The sequence below is a fragment of the Amblyomma mixtum genome, chromosome 4 (assembly GCF_055824585.1).
Source record: "Amblyomma mixtum isolate Tamu chromosome 4, ASM5582458v1, whole genome shotgun sequence".
NCBI classification, from domain to species: Eukaryota; Metazoa; Arthropoda; class Arachnida; order Ixodida; family Ixodidae; genus Amblyomma; species Amblyomma mixtum.
In genome coordinates this window covers 46,844,904-46,862,039 of record NC_143015.1, presented here as the reverse complement: position 1 = coordinate 46,862,039, position 17,136 = coordinate 46,844,904, and the positions used below count along the sequence as shown (strand labels likewise).

Below are 17,136 nucleotides of genomic sequence, written 5' to 3'. Positions count from 1 at the left end.
AAATGCATCCTTTCGAACGGAAATTACAAATTTCCTCTTTTTCTTTCTTCCATGAACTCATCATCATAAGGGCATCTTATACCAAAAAAAAAGAACCACTTCAATAATTAAAGCAACGTTCTTCTTGCATGCCGTCAACACATATTGCTTAGAATTCTTTAAAAGTAGTTTAATGCAATCCATTAAGCAGACTTTCCCGCAGCAAGCTGTAGAAAGCTTGCGCGTCCTGACAGAATGCCTGCAAAAAGTTATTTCCCAAAACAGCTTCTGATTGCAGCAGCCGACAAAAGCTTGAGGCCTGCGAACAAAATCGAAAACGCAGGCGAACAAAAAGACAAGCGACCGGTTTTGGTGGCAAACTATATTCATAGAATATCACCTCAGCTTAAGAAGATTGCTTGCAAGAACGAAGTAAGGCTGCTGTTATCAGCACCAACAAACTTAACGGAATGGGCTCGAAGGTAAACAACTCAAGCCCTGATACGAAGCTGAAGAAGAGGTGCGGAAGAACGTGAGGCACCAATCACAAAAGAAAATTTGTCGCGTGCATCGCTAATGCCCTCTATAACATGTCATTGTCATGCGGCCAAGCATTCGTAAGACAGAGGGACCGATGCCTAGACAAAAGACTAAAACAACACAACAATACATGGGGTATGATTCCATTGTGGAGAAACTTGGCTGTACACTGTTGGAAATGCTCATACAGGAAGAAGAAAACTGCTGTTCAAAGTACATGCAAGCCACAATCCTCGCAGAACACACGAAAAAACTCAGAGAGAGATTATCGAAGTCTTTGACGCGGCATCCGGAAGCAAAGGCACGTGCGTCAGCGGGCCTTCCGTGAACCTCGGCACCTGGCGTATCAGGAGCAGTTTACACTCTGCCCGTGGAAAAATGCACCAGAAAAATTGTCGCAGATAGCCATGAAGTAAACCATCCTTTTAACGATGTAGCCATAAAGGCCCCGTCACCTAGAAAATTTGGTGTCGGCGTTGTCGGCGATGGCTTTGTGAGCGAAAAATCACGGGCAAGATTCTGGCAGCTGGTACCCAGAGTGCAACCTAGGAGCCAGGCAGGCCACCTATGTCACGTGACCGTGCGCTGTCCGCACAACCTGCCCATCGGATAGTGAGCAAACTGCCCACCATTGCAAGTGGCCGTTAAATTAATGATTGGTCGCTCAGGAAGAGCAACCTGGGCCTACAAGACTCGCCGCTGGGAGCACATGCCACCGCAGGACTGTGCAGCATCGCTTGATCGCTGCACTACTGCGCCAGGAGAGGTAGGAAGACTCCCAAGGTTTCAAAGAACGTAAAATAGTGAATGACCTTTTGCATGTATGGGAATTAAGCCATTACGCAATCATATCATACCCTTAAGGTGGAGCTTAATTGTCCCCTCACTTTTTATTCTTGCTTTTAACTTGATTTTAAATTCGGTCCACGGCATGATTCTTAGTGGAGTAGCTGATGATACTGCACTCCACAAGCGTTAAAAATATAACAGCGATCAGTAATAAAAACCACCAAGCGCTTTCTGAAATTATCCTTTCTTTTTCTCTTTTAACCCTTTATTACCATCATCCGTCTAATTCTGTGCTCCATTTTGAGACGAAGGCAGAATATTCGTCGGCAATTTAGCAGCCGCTCTGAAATTTGTGCTACAAATGTTTTTATTATCTCTCATGTTCTCTTACCCCCTGCACATGCGGTATTCTGTATGTCTGCGCAGGCGGGCAGGGCACAGATAGCGACTGGAGGAGGGCAAGTTCTCGCGGCGTCATTCCAAAAGCCAAGGTCAAGACGGTGAAGATGACGCTAATCATAGTTTTAGGTATGTACACCTGTTGGCATGCCTTCTACATTTGTATGTCGGGACGAAAAAAAGGGAGCTTATCAATTTTTGTACCGACTGGAGGCGACATTCGGACTCAATTCCCTGTGATTAACCCTCGCTGAGCTGGCCCCGTGGTTTGGGAACGTGTCCGGTCCTGCCCGGATTACACTTTTAGTGACATCACGACTTTCTATCAAAGGAGCAGATTGGAATATCCCCCGCCCAACCCCACGCTCACGTAAGAGCTAGCAACCACTCTCAGACAGCTCCAAACGCACACATTCCCATGCCCCGCAATACTAGACAAAATTCATCCAGATATACACTCAGAAGAATGCAAAAGCTGCGGAGAGTATGCTAACCTTAACCGCATCGGGTGGGCCTGCAGAATATGCCTGCAGAATGTGGTCCTTTAAGCAGAATAACCACAGAGGAGCAGTGGGAGACCGCGCTGCGCAGCTCGGGCCTGTGGCAGCAAGTTTCTCACAGAGAGAGCTGACAAGGTCGCCGAGATCCAAGAGATCAAGGCCACCAAGCGACAGTAGCCTGCCTGCGGCAGAAGAGAGCCTTCCTCTTCAAAGACTCTATAAATAATGTTTATTCTCTCTCTCTCTCCCTGTGAGGAATGCGCAGATGTAAGCTTCAGTGCTGTGCTTATTGGCAGCTATAGTTCTCACATTTAATCTCAGTTGACACAAGAAAAATGCAGCCTTTCGCGGCCACAATGAAGAAAAGTGTTCTTTTTTATTTCTCATAAAAGATACCATTAAAAAACTTAGTTATACTTGGTGGTGAGGTCTGCGACCGCTAGCCATAAAATGAAGTCGTCATGCTTACCCAGTGCTAGGCGAATGCCGCGGATCTCTGGGTCGATGGTGTTTGCGAGTCAGTGGAGTACTCACAGTGCACAATGCCACAGTAGTTTCTTGATGCACTTTCCAACCTGACAGCGCAACGCTTTATAGCAGGAGAAATTCGGGATCCCAGGTATTTTTCTTTACCGGCTACCATAACGCAAGTGTAATGTAAGAAGGCGGCAGCCGTATGCAAGAGGGAGAAAACAGTTTGCTCCCTGAAGCATGCTGATATAATGGTAGGTTGTGCGAAAGGTGTCGTATACCGGATACCCCTTTCTTTCGGTGGCCATTACGTTGGACGGAAGGGTCGTTATTTAAAAATCCGCATTATCGAGCACAAATCTTTGGACGGCGGTACGTGAACGAATCTGTTTTCATTGTCGGCAACGAAATGACGCATCTAACCCTTTATTCCATGAAACGTCATTTTCACACATGGCGATGAAGCAGTAGTCGAGACATACCTTATTTACAAGGGCAGTTCATGCGTCAGCTAAATGGCCATTATCACTTGACAAACGCGAATTTGAATGGGGAAATGAAGCTCATTATCAATGTTGATAAGTTGGTTTCTTTTGCTAACAATGTTTTTGCAGGAAAGGTATAAGTTTACGCAAATGTGTAACAAAGTTTAATTGAAAGGGAGCGCTCGTATTGTGCAGTTCTTTTTTTTTTATTCGAGAAGTCTGCCATGAGGCATCAGTTGAGAAAAGGGGGAGGGGAATGTAGGTTACAGAAAGTTAAAAGAAGGAGTGTAGACCAGTTTCGGCGCGGTAGTCGCATAGGCTGCTGGTGAAGTGATTGTCCATAGCCCACCTTACATAGTCCCCTTCGCGGTTCCACCACAGGCCGACCTCCCTGAGGAGCCGTTTTCTAATAGGGGCCGTCGCTGGGCAAGTCCACAACAGGTGCCGCACATCACAAATGTCCGGTGCAGCACCGCAGTGAGGGCACCTGTTGTGTAGTTCTTTTGTAGTCCTCGTTTTCCGCACTGTTATACTATGTTTCTGAGAAACTTGATTAGTTTTCCTTGCCATCTTCTGTCTGCGCTTATGTGGAGGCTAAAGAATAGATTCTTTCTTTCTTTGGAAATCTAAGCCATTTGGGTAACCCTGCTAAATACTCTGGCCGCAAGTATCAAAGTGCATGCAGTGAAAGAAAAAAGACGGCAGGACAGAAAAGTAAAACAGCTGTAATGAGACGACTCGCACAATTAGTGTGAACGACCGGTCTTTGTTCAAGCGGTGCTGCTCAGCAGGCCAGCGTTCGCGAGCGCGCTCCCGATTGGTTGGTTGGTTGGCCTCAAGTAGAATGGCACATACCCACTACGGGGGAGTGGCCAAGATACAGGCGGTGAACTGTTGGAATGATTAGGAGCTTTAGAGGAAAAGGAGAAGTTTCGTCAGCTTCGTCTTCTATCTTCTTCGTCTCCTTCGTCGGCGCTAGCCGCTGGGGCAGTAAACCCCAACTCTCTTTATTACACAGCCAATAAAATCTCTAAAACACCAGCGTCGCTTGTGAAGCCACGCTACCCGCACAAAGGAGCTCGGATGATAGATATTTTTTGGCGAAAAGCCCCAGTGTTAGCAAATAAGTTTAGAAATAAGGGCCAACATGACAGGCTGAAATTTATGTTTCTAATCATAAACAATGAAATAAACATCCACAGGGCCAACTATCTTGATATTTTGGAGAGGACCAACTCAGACTATGTCAGACCAACTGGGCCAAAGCTTCTCCTTGTTGTATCTCGATATTCTTATCTATGAAACCTCTAGACACCTAGCATGCACATTCCGCCTCCAGTAACCCGTAACAATGCATTTAAGTATAGTTTCTTTCCTAGAGCTATAAGAGAATGGAACATGCTTCCCGATTCCCGTCACTGCTTTCTTGAATGATTTAGACAGTGTTATATATTCTGGAAGTGCAGTGTACTAACCAAATTACGCTTTTCACTTGTTGCTGTGTTTAGCATTGTACTTCAAGTGTCTGTAAGGGCGCTTGAGTTTCGCATTTGTTTTTATTTTTGTGTGCGTGTGCCATATTGTGCTGTATGGATTACATACATTGCTGCTGTTGTGTGTATTTAGTGTTAATTCGTACGTGTAGCCCCATACTTTGGGCGTTATCCTTATTTGATTTGTTGGAATTGCGGTTTCCACTCCCGTAATGGCCCTTCGCAGAGCTGACAGTATCAACAAAGAAGAAGAAGAAGAATGTAAGACCAAGCTTGCTTGCAGTGCTAGGCTTGTCTGAAAGAGTTTTTTCAGAAGCGCTGAACTGTTCTTGCCTTCTCGTTTGCAGCGTTCGTGCTCTGTTGGAGCCCGTATTTCGTGTTTAACCTTCTTCAAGTGTACGGTGTCATACCGGAGACTCAGGCGACCATCGCTGTTGCGACGTTCGTGCAGAGCCTCGCGCCACTGAACAGCCTTGCAAACCCGGTAATCTACTTCTTCTTTTGGAGAAGCAAGTTTTGCCGCCGCCTTCGCCGCCACGAAGCCCTTGTGACGTTCTGTCCACCAAGCAGGCGTTCTTACGAACGGTGCGCCTCGGCCAAGGTTCGGACATCCACTCCTACGTGACGCGGCGCTCATCAGCCCATTCCATCTCGAGGGCCTGAAGGAGTGATGCGTGACTGCGGCCCGAAAGATGAAGCGTCCTTTGTGCCATTCCTTGCTCCGCACGTTGTACCGAAGCAGGAAATATCCGATATGTGCCTCATATCAAAATAACGACACTGGACATACCTTTTCATATACCCCACGTAGGGGCATATTGAGATCTCTCATATCTTATCTTGGGGTGATCAAGAGCAGGCTTGCAGTGCGTTGTGCGTTGAAATACCAAATGCGAACATATACTCTGGCTGTCGAAAATGCTGTATGACAAAAAGTTATTTTTCCTGTTCACCGACCTCAATATAAATTAGGGACTTTGGGTCTACTGCAATGCTAAGCATTGGCATATACAAGGTGTTTCACCGTAGCCCACAAGTAATTTTAAAAACATGCTTTTCGAGGTGTAAAGATCGCTTCTGATTTTTGTGGCACAGTGATACCACTCATGGGGGACATTATAAAGTTAGTTATATGGGATTTTATGGCGCATAAGCAACTGTGGCTATCATGCGCCAAAAACAATGGACATTTTAAAGGTTAACTGATGAAAAGCTAACTAATTTTTGATACCTAACTTTTTAAGTATTACATTTTGGAGCCTGGTTGCATTCGTAGTTTGGAGCTGGGTTGTAGTATTAGCAATAAGAGCGTTTAAAATTTCGTAAAAGCTTTAAACCTCAGCGTTGTGGCCGAACAAATTTTTGCCATGTTGCCCCAAAAGAGACGCGCTTTTCGAAAACACGCGCTTCTGCCGGGAGCAAACGTACAACCCCCCTCCCCCCCCCCCCCCCCCCCCCCCTTGCAGTGCTCGCCGCTGCTCGCTGCTACAGCACACACGTGAGGGGGAGGTCACGTGACAACTGTGCCCCGCCGTGATGCCTGTTGGGGGGCGCTGCTTAAGGTGCGCCAAAGACGCGCTTTTCAAAAGCGACAAGAGTATCCGCGTTTACTGCTATGGCTATTACTAACGGAAGAGCTACAAAGCTCTGGTTTCAACCAGGTGCCAAACTGTCATGCTTGAATCAGAACAAGCGCGAATAAGACGAGTAAAAGAAGGAACGCAAAGCGTCAGGAGAGGCGCCAACTATCAACTCAAGTTTCCTGCACCCCACCCTGCATTTATACGTAGCACTCAGACGTGTCACAGAAGCTAAACACAAGTAAAGCACTCAACGACAGTAACAATCATCCACAATCAGAATACAGATTATAACGTTACTTCTTATCCTCGTCCCACGCGCGCCTTTTCCGTTTTGAACATGGCTATGAACCAACTAGCCCAAATAAAAGTACTTCTAGTGCCTAACTGTGATGGTTAGAAAGTTAGCCATAATAAATTAGATGACCACCTGAACAGTTACCATGATTCAGCTATTTTCTGGCGTCCGCCAGCACTGCTCTAACAATGCTGAAAAAATACCCTTCTACTCACACATACTATTTTTAATAACTAGTGCCGGGTTTCCTCCAAACACCTGTCATACCCGGTAGACAGCACGAGTAACTGGACGGACATCAAATTGTAAAAGCGGAATAAAAATAAATGCGTGCCAAGCTATCAGGACAGCTGTGCTTCTCAGTAGGAGCTCGCTGGAATTGTTTCTCGGGAAAGTTAATACGAGGTCTGTTAGAAAAGTATCCGACTTTATTTTTTTTTTTTGCGAACACCTGATGGATATGAAACAAGCGCGCTTGCAGCAGCCGACCTTGAACCCTCGTGCGCATGCAAGAATTTTTTCCCGCCTGCCGATAGCGTCAGTCGCTGGGAAGCAGCGTTTGAGTGAGTGAGTGCGCAGTGCTCTCGTCGGTTTTTCGTTGCAAGGAAAATGGCGGAGCGAGAGGAGCAGCGCTACTACCTCAAATTTTGCCAGAAACTTGGCGATAGCCAAGTGGAAATTATTCGAAATGTTCACACGGCTTTCGGTGATGATGCTATGAGCAGCACACAGATTAAGCAGTGGTGCAACTGGTTTAAAGACGGTCGCACATCCGTGGAGAGAGAGCCACGCTCCGGTCGGCCATCAACATGCCGAAATGACCAGGTAATTGCCGAAGTGAACGCTGTGGTGATGCGGGACTGTTGTGTGACTATCCGAGAAATTGCGGAAGAGGTGGACATCAGCAATTTTTCTGCACATTCTATTATCACCGAAGATTTGGCCATCGAGAGAGTTGCGGCGAAATTCGTGCCGAAGCTGCTGACGGTGGGGAAAAAGCAGCTTCGTGTTGAAGTCTCACAGGAGATGCTGGATTCCACAAACAGTTACCCTGACTTCACCGGCGCCGTAATCACTAGTGACGAGTCTTGGGTGTACGGGAACGACCCGGAAACCAAATCCCAGTCGTCAGAGAGGACGCATTCCACGTCACCAAGACCAAAGAAGGCCCGACAAGTGCGCAGCAATGTCAAAGTGATGCTGACTGCTTTTTTGACTCCCTCTGTGTGGCACACCACGAGTACGCACCCCACATGGTCAAAAAATGACTAAACAGTACTACAGGGATGTCCTCCATCGCCTACGTGGTGCTGTGCGGCGCAAGAGACCGGAATTGAGGTCAACAAGAAATTGGCGCATCCCTCGCGGCATTGCTCCTGCACATTCCTCGCATTTGATTCAGACTTTTCTGGCGCAAAACCAGACTCCTGTCGTTCAACAGGCTCCTTACTCTCCTGATATGTCCCCCTACGATTTCTGGCTGTTTCCTAAAATCAAGAGGTCATTGAAAGGAGCACGATTTCAGAAAAGAAAGGACGTTATGGCTGCAACGACAGCAGAGCTAAATTTATTCCGAAAAGGGCGTTTTCGGAATACTTCCAACAATGGCAGCACCGCTGGGAGATGTATATGGAGCCCCAAGGAGACTACTTTGAAGGTTATTAGGTTTCTAACGCTCCAGTTATGCCAGTTTTTTTTCTTCGGCCAAAGGTCGGATACTTTTCTAACAGACCTCGTATATAGCTGAGACAAGGCGCCTTCACACTTAAAAAAACTTGCTTACATCACGCTAATCCGCGCGAAAGTTGAGTACGCTTCTGCCATATGGGACCCTCAACAAGCATACATCATAAACAACATTGAATCCTTGGAAAACCGTGCTGTTCTCTTCATCTTTTCAGATTATTCACGCTTCACCAGTGTCGCAGCATTAAAACAGCTTGCCGAGTTGGAACCACTATCATGTCGACGCCATTTCGCTCGCCTAACCTTACTTCACAAACTGTATCAACATCCCACCCTACATGACGACTTCTTTTTGCCACACCCTGCAGTCTTTCCTCGCCGCGCCCACGATAACAAAATAAAACGCATAACATGCCGTTCATCGCTTTACGCGAAATCATTCATTCCTCGCATTATAACAGACTGGAATAACCTGCCATCACACATAGGTACTGAGGTTAACTCACAATCGTTTCAGCAATCGTTAAACCAAACCATAGACTAACAGATTTTGTATTTTTGTTGCATTATGTGCATTTACTGAGTATTTTAGTCTGTGAATACAAGGGGGGGTACTGCGCACAAAAAGACAAGGACAAGAAGATAACACAACAAGCGCAGACTCGCGACTAACTTTATTTGAAAACACGATACTCCTTTTATAGTTTCAAACTGTCACATCACACACAAGTGGAAACCAAAAACCTTTCTTCATTCTGATACAGTTTGATAGACGGGTCACTTACGCAATCTTTATCCTTCTGTTTGATACAGAACGCCTCCGCCAACTCACGCGCCACCTGGTCACGGCTCCTCCTCAAAACTTTTGTATCTGTCAGCAAAGGCAGGCAAGGGTTATTGCGCGTAGCATCCGGGCATGCGCCACAATGCAGGGGTAAATTCGACCCTGTCCCTGATTTCATGGAAAGCTGGTGCTCTCTTAAGCGCTCATTCAGACATCGGCCTGTCTGGCCGATGTATACCCTGCCACAGGTGAGGGGAATCTGGTATACGACACCCGTCTGGCACCTGACAAATCGAGTGGCATGACGCTTCTCGCAGTCCGCTTTCCTCTTCCCTCCGGACATGACCTGAGGGCACAATGAGGCCAACTTGCATGGGGCGGTAAAAACTACCGGCACGCGAGTCTGCGCTTGTTGTGTTATCTTCTTGTCCTTGTCTTTTTGTGCGCAGTACCCCCCCTTGTATTCACTATGATTGACCGACTAGCCCAACAACGTACGCTCTTAAACAATTTTAGTCTGTGTTGTTTGTTGCGTTATTTGTGCACATTACCAGCTTTATTTCATACTTCGTTGTTACATGTATTTTGTTTCAAGTGCCTGTGCCGTATTTTCATTCTTGTGTCCCCCCCCCTTCCTATGTAATACACTCGCATGAGGGCCCTTAGGGGTATTGTAAATAAATAAATAAATAAAAAACCCTGTTAAGAAATGTGTACGTGTTTCAATGGGTAAGCAAATAGGAATATGGAACAATTGGTTTGTACTATAGGGTTAGCCTTCCAGAGTGACTGAGGCCATGAGAGACGCCGTAGTAGAATGCTCTCGATAATTCCGACCACGTGGGGTTCAGCGTTCGCTGATGACGCACAGTACACGGGCCTCTAGCATTTCGTCTCCATCGAAATGCGACCGCCGCGGTCGCGGTGGCATCGGACTCATGATTTTCGTGTACTGTGCGATATCCGTGCACGTTAGAAAACTCCACTGGGTCGAAATTCTCTCGAACGCATATCACTAGGGCGTCTTTCAAGGCTTGAGTTTCTTTTTATAAAGTTAAATCTATAAAACCAAACCAAATATACCATAATCTTATTTGCTAACCCATTGAAACGTATACATATTCTTCAATAAAGAAAGCCCATTTTTCATACCGAACAGAATGTCACAGCTGTAGGGATATACTTTAAACACTCAGGTTTAGCGCGATAGCGTTCAGGCTCTGATTCAGCAGAAAACTTGGCGCCGTCGTCCTCGCAGGCGTTCTGAGCGAAACATTCCCGGGGGAACAGCCTAGTTGTGCCACCTAGGTCACGTGACCCTCTGGCGTCTTTGCAACCTGCCCACCTGACTGTGAGCAAACCCACTATCGTGGCAGGTGGAAGTTAATGACCCATCGCGAGAGGGTTACCTGTGGCAGCACCTGCCATCGTACGGTAGTTGAGCATCGCTTAAGGGTGCAGTGAAGAGTAATCTGAACTCGTCTTTCTGCCGCGGGAACTCGACCTACACGTTCCGAGCATTCTTAGAAACTTCGACTTATTGCCCTGTGCGGCCGATTTCCCTAATTAAATCAGATTAACGTCCGGCTCCCCCCCCCCCCCCCCCTTTTTTTTTAATTCTCCGCGTACGGTGAGCGGAGTCGACCAACGCGTGGAGTTCCTTTCAGCCAGCTCCGTGGAGGTTTTGCTTTCGCTTTATTTTGTTTTTTTTAGGTTCCCGTGAATAAATATTTTCATTGGCAGATAATATAGCAACAAAATAAGCCCGCAGAAATAAGAATACGCGCGGTCTATTTCCTACTACGGATTACTACGTATTACTCCGCTGACAGCAGAGCGGCAAGCCGCCACGGGACTGGGTGAAAGGCACTCCACGCGTTGGTCGATTCCGCCCACCGTACGGGGAGAATTAAAAAAAAAAGGCGGGAGCCGGACCTTAATCCGATTTAATTAGGGAAATCGGCCACACGGGGCAATAAATCGACGTTTCTAAGAATGCTGGGAACGTGTAGATCGAGTTCCCGCGTCAAAAAGACGAGTTCAGATTCCTCTTCACTGCACCTTTAACTGCTGCACCACTGCGCCAGGAGTGGTACGAGAACTCCCAGTGATCTACGAGTGTAAAGTCGAGTTTAACCAATTCCGTCTATGTGGGCAGTAATGTATTGACGCTATCGCTTCATGCACTTAGGGTGGAGCTGAAGTGTTCCCTCCTGTTTAGTATTCTGTTCGCCTTACTTGTTGCAGTCATCCCCTTTTTTGATGGGCAACGATTTCTCTGTCAGGAAAGACACTTTCGCCAGCATGTAAACCACGCTGCGGCTTTCTTATGTTCTCGTATTAATTATAAAGTAATACATCGTCACAACAGGAATTTAGTTCTCATTATGTTTTGCAGCCATAATTCGATCCACAGTCATTTGCATAGGGGATTCTGCAGATGAAGGCAGCAGGTTTCTAGCTTCGTTTTTATTTCGCAGTGGTCAGTTTTCATTAAATTTATTGACAAGGTAATATTACCTCACGCCAGGATGGTGATCTTCAAGCGCCTTTTCGGCCACAACTGTTCCACTGGCCAGCAAATATGTCCGCTTCAGCTTGCAACAAGCAGCGAAAGCGTTCTAAAAACGCTACTCTAAGATTGGAACGAAAAAATAAAAATGAGAAGAGCATAGAGAGGTGGTTGCAGAAGAGCAAAGATGAAATTGATTGCCCAGCAGGAAGCTGATATGCAAGCATGCCATTCCTAAGAAGACTAAAGGGTAGAAAGAGAATGCGAGCATTTAACTTTCAAATACGAAGTTTCTTATACACCGTTGCCTGTTATTCAAAGATGAAAAAAAGCACAAAACGCGCCTATGCATTGCAAAGAACATCCACTAGCTATTCCGAGTAAGGGTAAAGTTAAGCTTTGCAATACAGCGAAATGTTTGCAAACGTAATATCTATTTCATATAGATGTAACCTTCAAAAAAAAGGAACGGTAAGACATAAAAATTGGAGAGGCAGGGCTAGAGAGATTTTTTCGGAAGAAGGGTATTTCAGCGAGGGAGGAGCATGATAGAAAATCAAATCATAATCCTTTTGTCCACAAAGAAATATCGATGCCGCGCTTGTTCAGTCGCTTTCCGCAATCCAGTCAATCGACTATGACCCGGTGATCGTTTTTCCAGTTAAGCCCTGCCTGTCGGGCTTCTAACTTTGGCTTCTTTGAATACACCTGGTTTACTCGGTAGCCCTTGTGATATGCAACCAAAGATTAGAGTTTTCAGTCAGCTCATAGGCTGAGGAATGGAGAAAACTTATCAAGGAGATCATTCTCGAACTTTGCCTTTTGGTTTTGCTATAGAGATTGAAGAGCGGCTTATGGCTCTTGCTTCATGTAATACCTTCTTATTTACATGTATATTCGCGGAACAAGATAGCTATTCATTCAAAACGCTTCATTAGCGAAAGCATGAAAATTATTGGCGCCGCTAGAGGGGCATGGACCACCATGCCTTTATGTGTAGGCTGAGTTTATGAGTGATACTAGTTTTGCTCCCTATCAATCAGATACTACCAACTGAAGGCCGTTATCTCATTTCTACACTTTTTCTACTTGAGTCGGACATACCCACCTTTTTTTGCGGCTTTCCGTGAGCGCTGTAACAGCTGAGGTGCCACCCTTATAAAAGTGGTCCATAGACAGTCTATAGACTTCTTATTGACTCTCTTGACTTCCTATAGATATTCTTTTTGTCTATTCATGGTCTATAGACTGTCTATAGACAAATGTGTACTGTGTATGGCCATAAATCTATAGATGGTCTATAGACTGTCTATGGCATTTGTATTGCCTATTGACTGTTCTCTAGGATTTGTCTATAGACAGTCTATAGACTTTATAGACAGAAGGCTATCGACACTCTATTGACTCTCTGAAGCGTTTTTGTTAGGGACATGCACCTGTCGCTGAGTGACAAAGCTTCACACAAAATAAGTTGATTACCTTGGAGCGTTTGATCAAAGTTCAGGAAGAGGTGCATTGGAAAGTAGCAGGTCTAATTACTTAACCCCACACCCATTAGGGGCTCAGAGCGCATGTTTTCGAAAAACTTCCGTGACAGTGCTAAAAGGGGTCCGTTTTAAGAGGCGCCTTGAGCAGCCATGTTTGTTGATTCCCGTGCTTGGTGGGATGCTCGGGCTGTAATCCTGCTTGCTGTTTAGGTAGAGTGTCTGCCTCCTCACTGTCGGGAATTGCAGAGTGGGTTAGAGAGCCAATGGAGCGAAAGGATATGGTCTCTGTGATAGACTTTCTAGCTAGACTATGAATCATGCAGTGGTGCAGAGCGGAGGTCACGCGTTGGGCCCGCAGCCATTAAATTAACTCCTTCACCACTAATAACGTTCTCATTTATTACGGCTTTACTGGCCCCAACAATATACTATTTCTTGACCCATCGTTGACTTCAGTGCGGGTCAATGAAGGTCCAACTTAAGTGTTTTCGCAAGTAATACTCGTTGCGCACGCGTGTTTTCTTTTCGAGCACCGACGCATATTTGAAACAAGAGCCAATCGTGAGAAAAGCCATCACCGCCTAAATCTGCGTTTAAAAAGTTGTTACGAATAAATTTCCAAGTTTAATTCAATCCGAATGTAGTTTTGAACTGAAGGGAGAGAACACGTATATATCTAGCATCAACCCATGTATCTTACGTGACTTTCTGAGGCTCATGACTAAATTATTGATTGTTCGATCGACCACACAGGTCAACAATGGGGGAAATCGGCACAACGCTAAAACAGAGATGGGGGAAAAAATATACTTCACGTATCTTGCAGAGGTCTCCCTCGAAAGCTCTTAGCTGCCAAGAAATGATTAATGTGACTTTGGACCGTATTCTGCAAGCTGTTCACTTTTCACTGTCCATTTCGCATCCATTTCTTCCTCCTACATTGGTCACTAATATATACCGGCTGCTTTCAAGCGTTTGTGACAAGTGACCCGGTCATTTGGTGGTTGGTGACAGGACCTCAACATTGGCTGCCATTGGCCGCGATATGCAACCAATCGCGAGGTGCTGCCGCCAACTCTACAATGTTCGCGTCGCTTCCCACAGACGCTTGAAAGCCACTCAGTGACCAATGGTGGAGGACCAAATGGATGCGCAGTGTATAATGGCAAGTGAACAGCTTATAGAATACAGCATCAGCGCAGCGTGTAACACATCTCTGATGCAGTGGAGCGGTATACAGTTGCATTCGTGCGATGCACAGAGATGAGCCAAAGGACGCGATATACAGGAAAGCGGGAAACAAAGCGCGAGATGAAACCGGGATTGTCCGCAGCATACCGACGTCGTGCTTTTGTTCAATGATGTATTGAACAAAGAAGCAACGGTATTGCTAACGCGCTATCGGCGAGTTAACTTCACAATGAATCTCAGTGGTGATTGACGCGTTTGTCGAATCCCACATTTTTTCTTTTCGAGGCAGTCTTGAAAAAAGGTGGTGCAGAGGAACGCACAACGAGAACTGTTTAGAATTGTGAATATTTCGCGCATACGCGACTCACATTAGGTGCAGAGATACTTTAATCATTATAGGCCTTCGGTGGCAATGAAAAAGCGTCAAAGAGCAATATAGTGTTGTCTGGACAACCAGCATTAACGCTTCGGAATGACTCCTTCCTGTTAATTACGAAATAAGACGTTGTTTGAAATGTCGATTTGATTATGGTTATTAGGTTGTTTTAAATGCCGATTTGATTATGGTTAATTACTGAATAAGAGGTTGTTTTAAATGTTGATTTGATTATGATTAATTACGAAATAAGAGGTTGTTTTAAATGACGATTTGATTATGGTTAATTACGGGATAAGACGTTGTTTTAAATGACGATTTGATTATGGTTTGCGCCAAATGTTTGCTTTTAAATTATAAAGAGATGAAAATTTGGTTACGTTTAAAGCAGAAAATAACCAAAATAGAAACAAAACGCGTAGAAATTCACTCATTGCAACGTCAACATGAATTCAGCAAATATGGGAATGCATTACTATTACAATGAAGAGCATGTATTAACCGCTCAAAGCTGTAATCCAAAAGGTTCAACAGGAGTCGATGAAATTCCCAGGTTCATAATCAAAGGGTGCAGTGACATTGTTGGTCCTCCTCTAACGTATTTGTTCAACTCATCTTTGCGCACTGGTGTTTTTCCTTGTCTCCGGAAACTGCCAGTAATTGTTCCCGTATATAAACATGGCGATGCTTCTGATGTTAATAATTTTCGACTAGTGCCGCTGATTTGTTGTTTTGCTTTTTGAAATGATAATGTACGAAAGCATGAGTTCATATTTTAAAGAACAGATAACACCTCTGCAGCACAGTTTTTAAAAAGGACGATCCATTGAATCGAATCTATGCAACTTTCTCGGGTATAGTGGGTCACACGTGTTTAATCGCAGTCAAGTGGACACAATCTACTTTAACATGACTAAAACTTTTGACACTGTTTCCCATGAACTACTTCTGTCGAATATGGAAAAATACGTACTTTCTCCCATGTACTGCAAATGGCTCAAAAGCTACGTTCGCAGCCGCCCTAATATGGTCAGATTTTCAGGCTATGTGCCTGACGAGTTTGCTTCAATGTCAGGAGTGCCCCAGGTATCCAACTTGGGACCGCTGTTGTTTTTAGAACTTATTAATAATTTGCCTCTACACGTCAACTCAAGGGTTCTGTTATTTGGGGATGATTTAAAATTATTCCGAAAGTTTGAGACCTTGGAAGACTGTCGCCGTTTGCAAGCTAACATTAGCAACATCGAGAAATGTTGCTTGATGAATAGGCTTAAACTGAACATTAAGAAAACTTTCGTTCTGTCTCTTACTCGAAAACGCGGCACAAATATATTTAATTATACTCTTCTTGGCGGACAAATATCTCATGCTGCCCATGTACGAGACCTCGGTGTTATTGTTGACTCAAGGCTCAATTTTCTCTTACATGTCTCGTCGATTGTATCTCACGCATTCCGACATATGGGTGTTATTTCTGATTTAACATGAAAAGTTTGTCGATACGATTGTCTGCGCACTCTTTACTGAGCTCTCGTGAGGCCACATCTCGAGTTTGCATCATCAGCCTGGAATAGTGTCTCCGTTACCTCTGGCAATGAAATCGAAAATGTTCAGCGCAAGTTTGCATGCATCCTTTATGGTAGATATATTAGGCGGCGTCGTTTCTACGACTACGATTCTCTTCTAGCAGACCTTGGTATGTCTACTCTATGACAGGTGACTCGCGCGTGACATGCATTTTCCACATAAAGTTGTGCTTGGCTCCATTGATTGTGATCAGTTACTGATGTCGCTGCGATTCTGTGTGCTTCAGCCAAACACCGCCAGATGCTGTGATACATTTTATATGCATGCCATTTCTCCAATGACTCGTTTGCAAATAACATATAATTGAACTTCTTATGACAAAGATATATTTGCCTAATTTGCTGTTTTCATTGTTCAATTTATTATGCTCGTTTTTCTTTTTATTATTGTTATTGTATTTGTGATCATTTTTCTGTATTACGTCTGTTCACGTCACAATGTTTGTATTGACTTAGTGAGCGCTCGTTTATGCCACTTGGTTGTTGAGGCACGCTCAAAATAAAATGTATTTCTGTATATCTAATGAATGTTGCGTATCACTGATCAAGAAGCGGGCGGGGTGGGGGGGGGGGGAGGGGGTCTTGTTTTTCAGCTGTACCGACGACAGCCAGTTACTGAAAAATGGTAGATGAAGGGGGAAAAATTCAGGGGACACTTTGTTGAAAGTCCATAGAGGCGAAAGCGTTTTTCGCACCGCTTTGACTGCCTCTTTGGCACTGGTGACGTCATTACTGGATGACGTAACACATAATTAAGTACTAATTACTAAGTTGTGAAAAATTACTAATCAATGGTTAATTACTTATTAATGACTAAATGCTAATTAAGAGATAACTAATGACGTTTAAGCTTCGCCTGTAGGAATGGAACGCGACAGCGTGTTGTAGCGCTTGCAGGAACGCCACAGAACGCCACGGAACGCCACCACCCGTTCGGCGCGATGCCTTGCCCTTTGAATGCAACGCTTTTTGAGTAAAGG

At 45.0% G+C, this 17,136-nt stretch overlaps 1 protein-coding gene across 1 annotated transcript in view; it reads left to right on the top strand.

Moving 5' to 3' along the window:
- LOC149346425 (cardioacceleratory peptide receptor-like) overlaps positions 1 to 6,084 on the top strand; it is an 80,381-nt gene extending 74,297 nt beyond the window's left edge. Inside the window, exons 6-7 of the mRNA XM_089586430.1 lie at positions 1,735 to 1,836; positions 5,004 to 6,084. Of these exons, the coding sequence (XP_089442556.1) occupies positions 1,735 to 1,836; positions 5,004 to 5,281 (380 nt within the window). The 3' untranslated portion in view covers positions 5,282 to 6,084. The remainder of the gene's footprint in view (positions 1 to 1,734; positions 1,837 to 5,003) is intronic.
- The last annotated feature ends 11,052 nt before the right edge of the window (positions 6,085 to 17,136 follow it).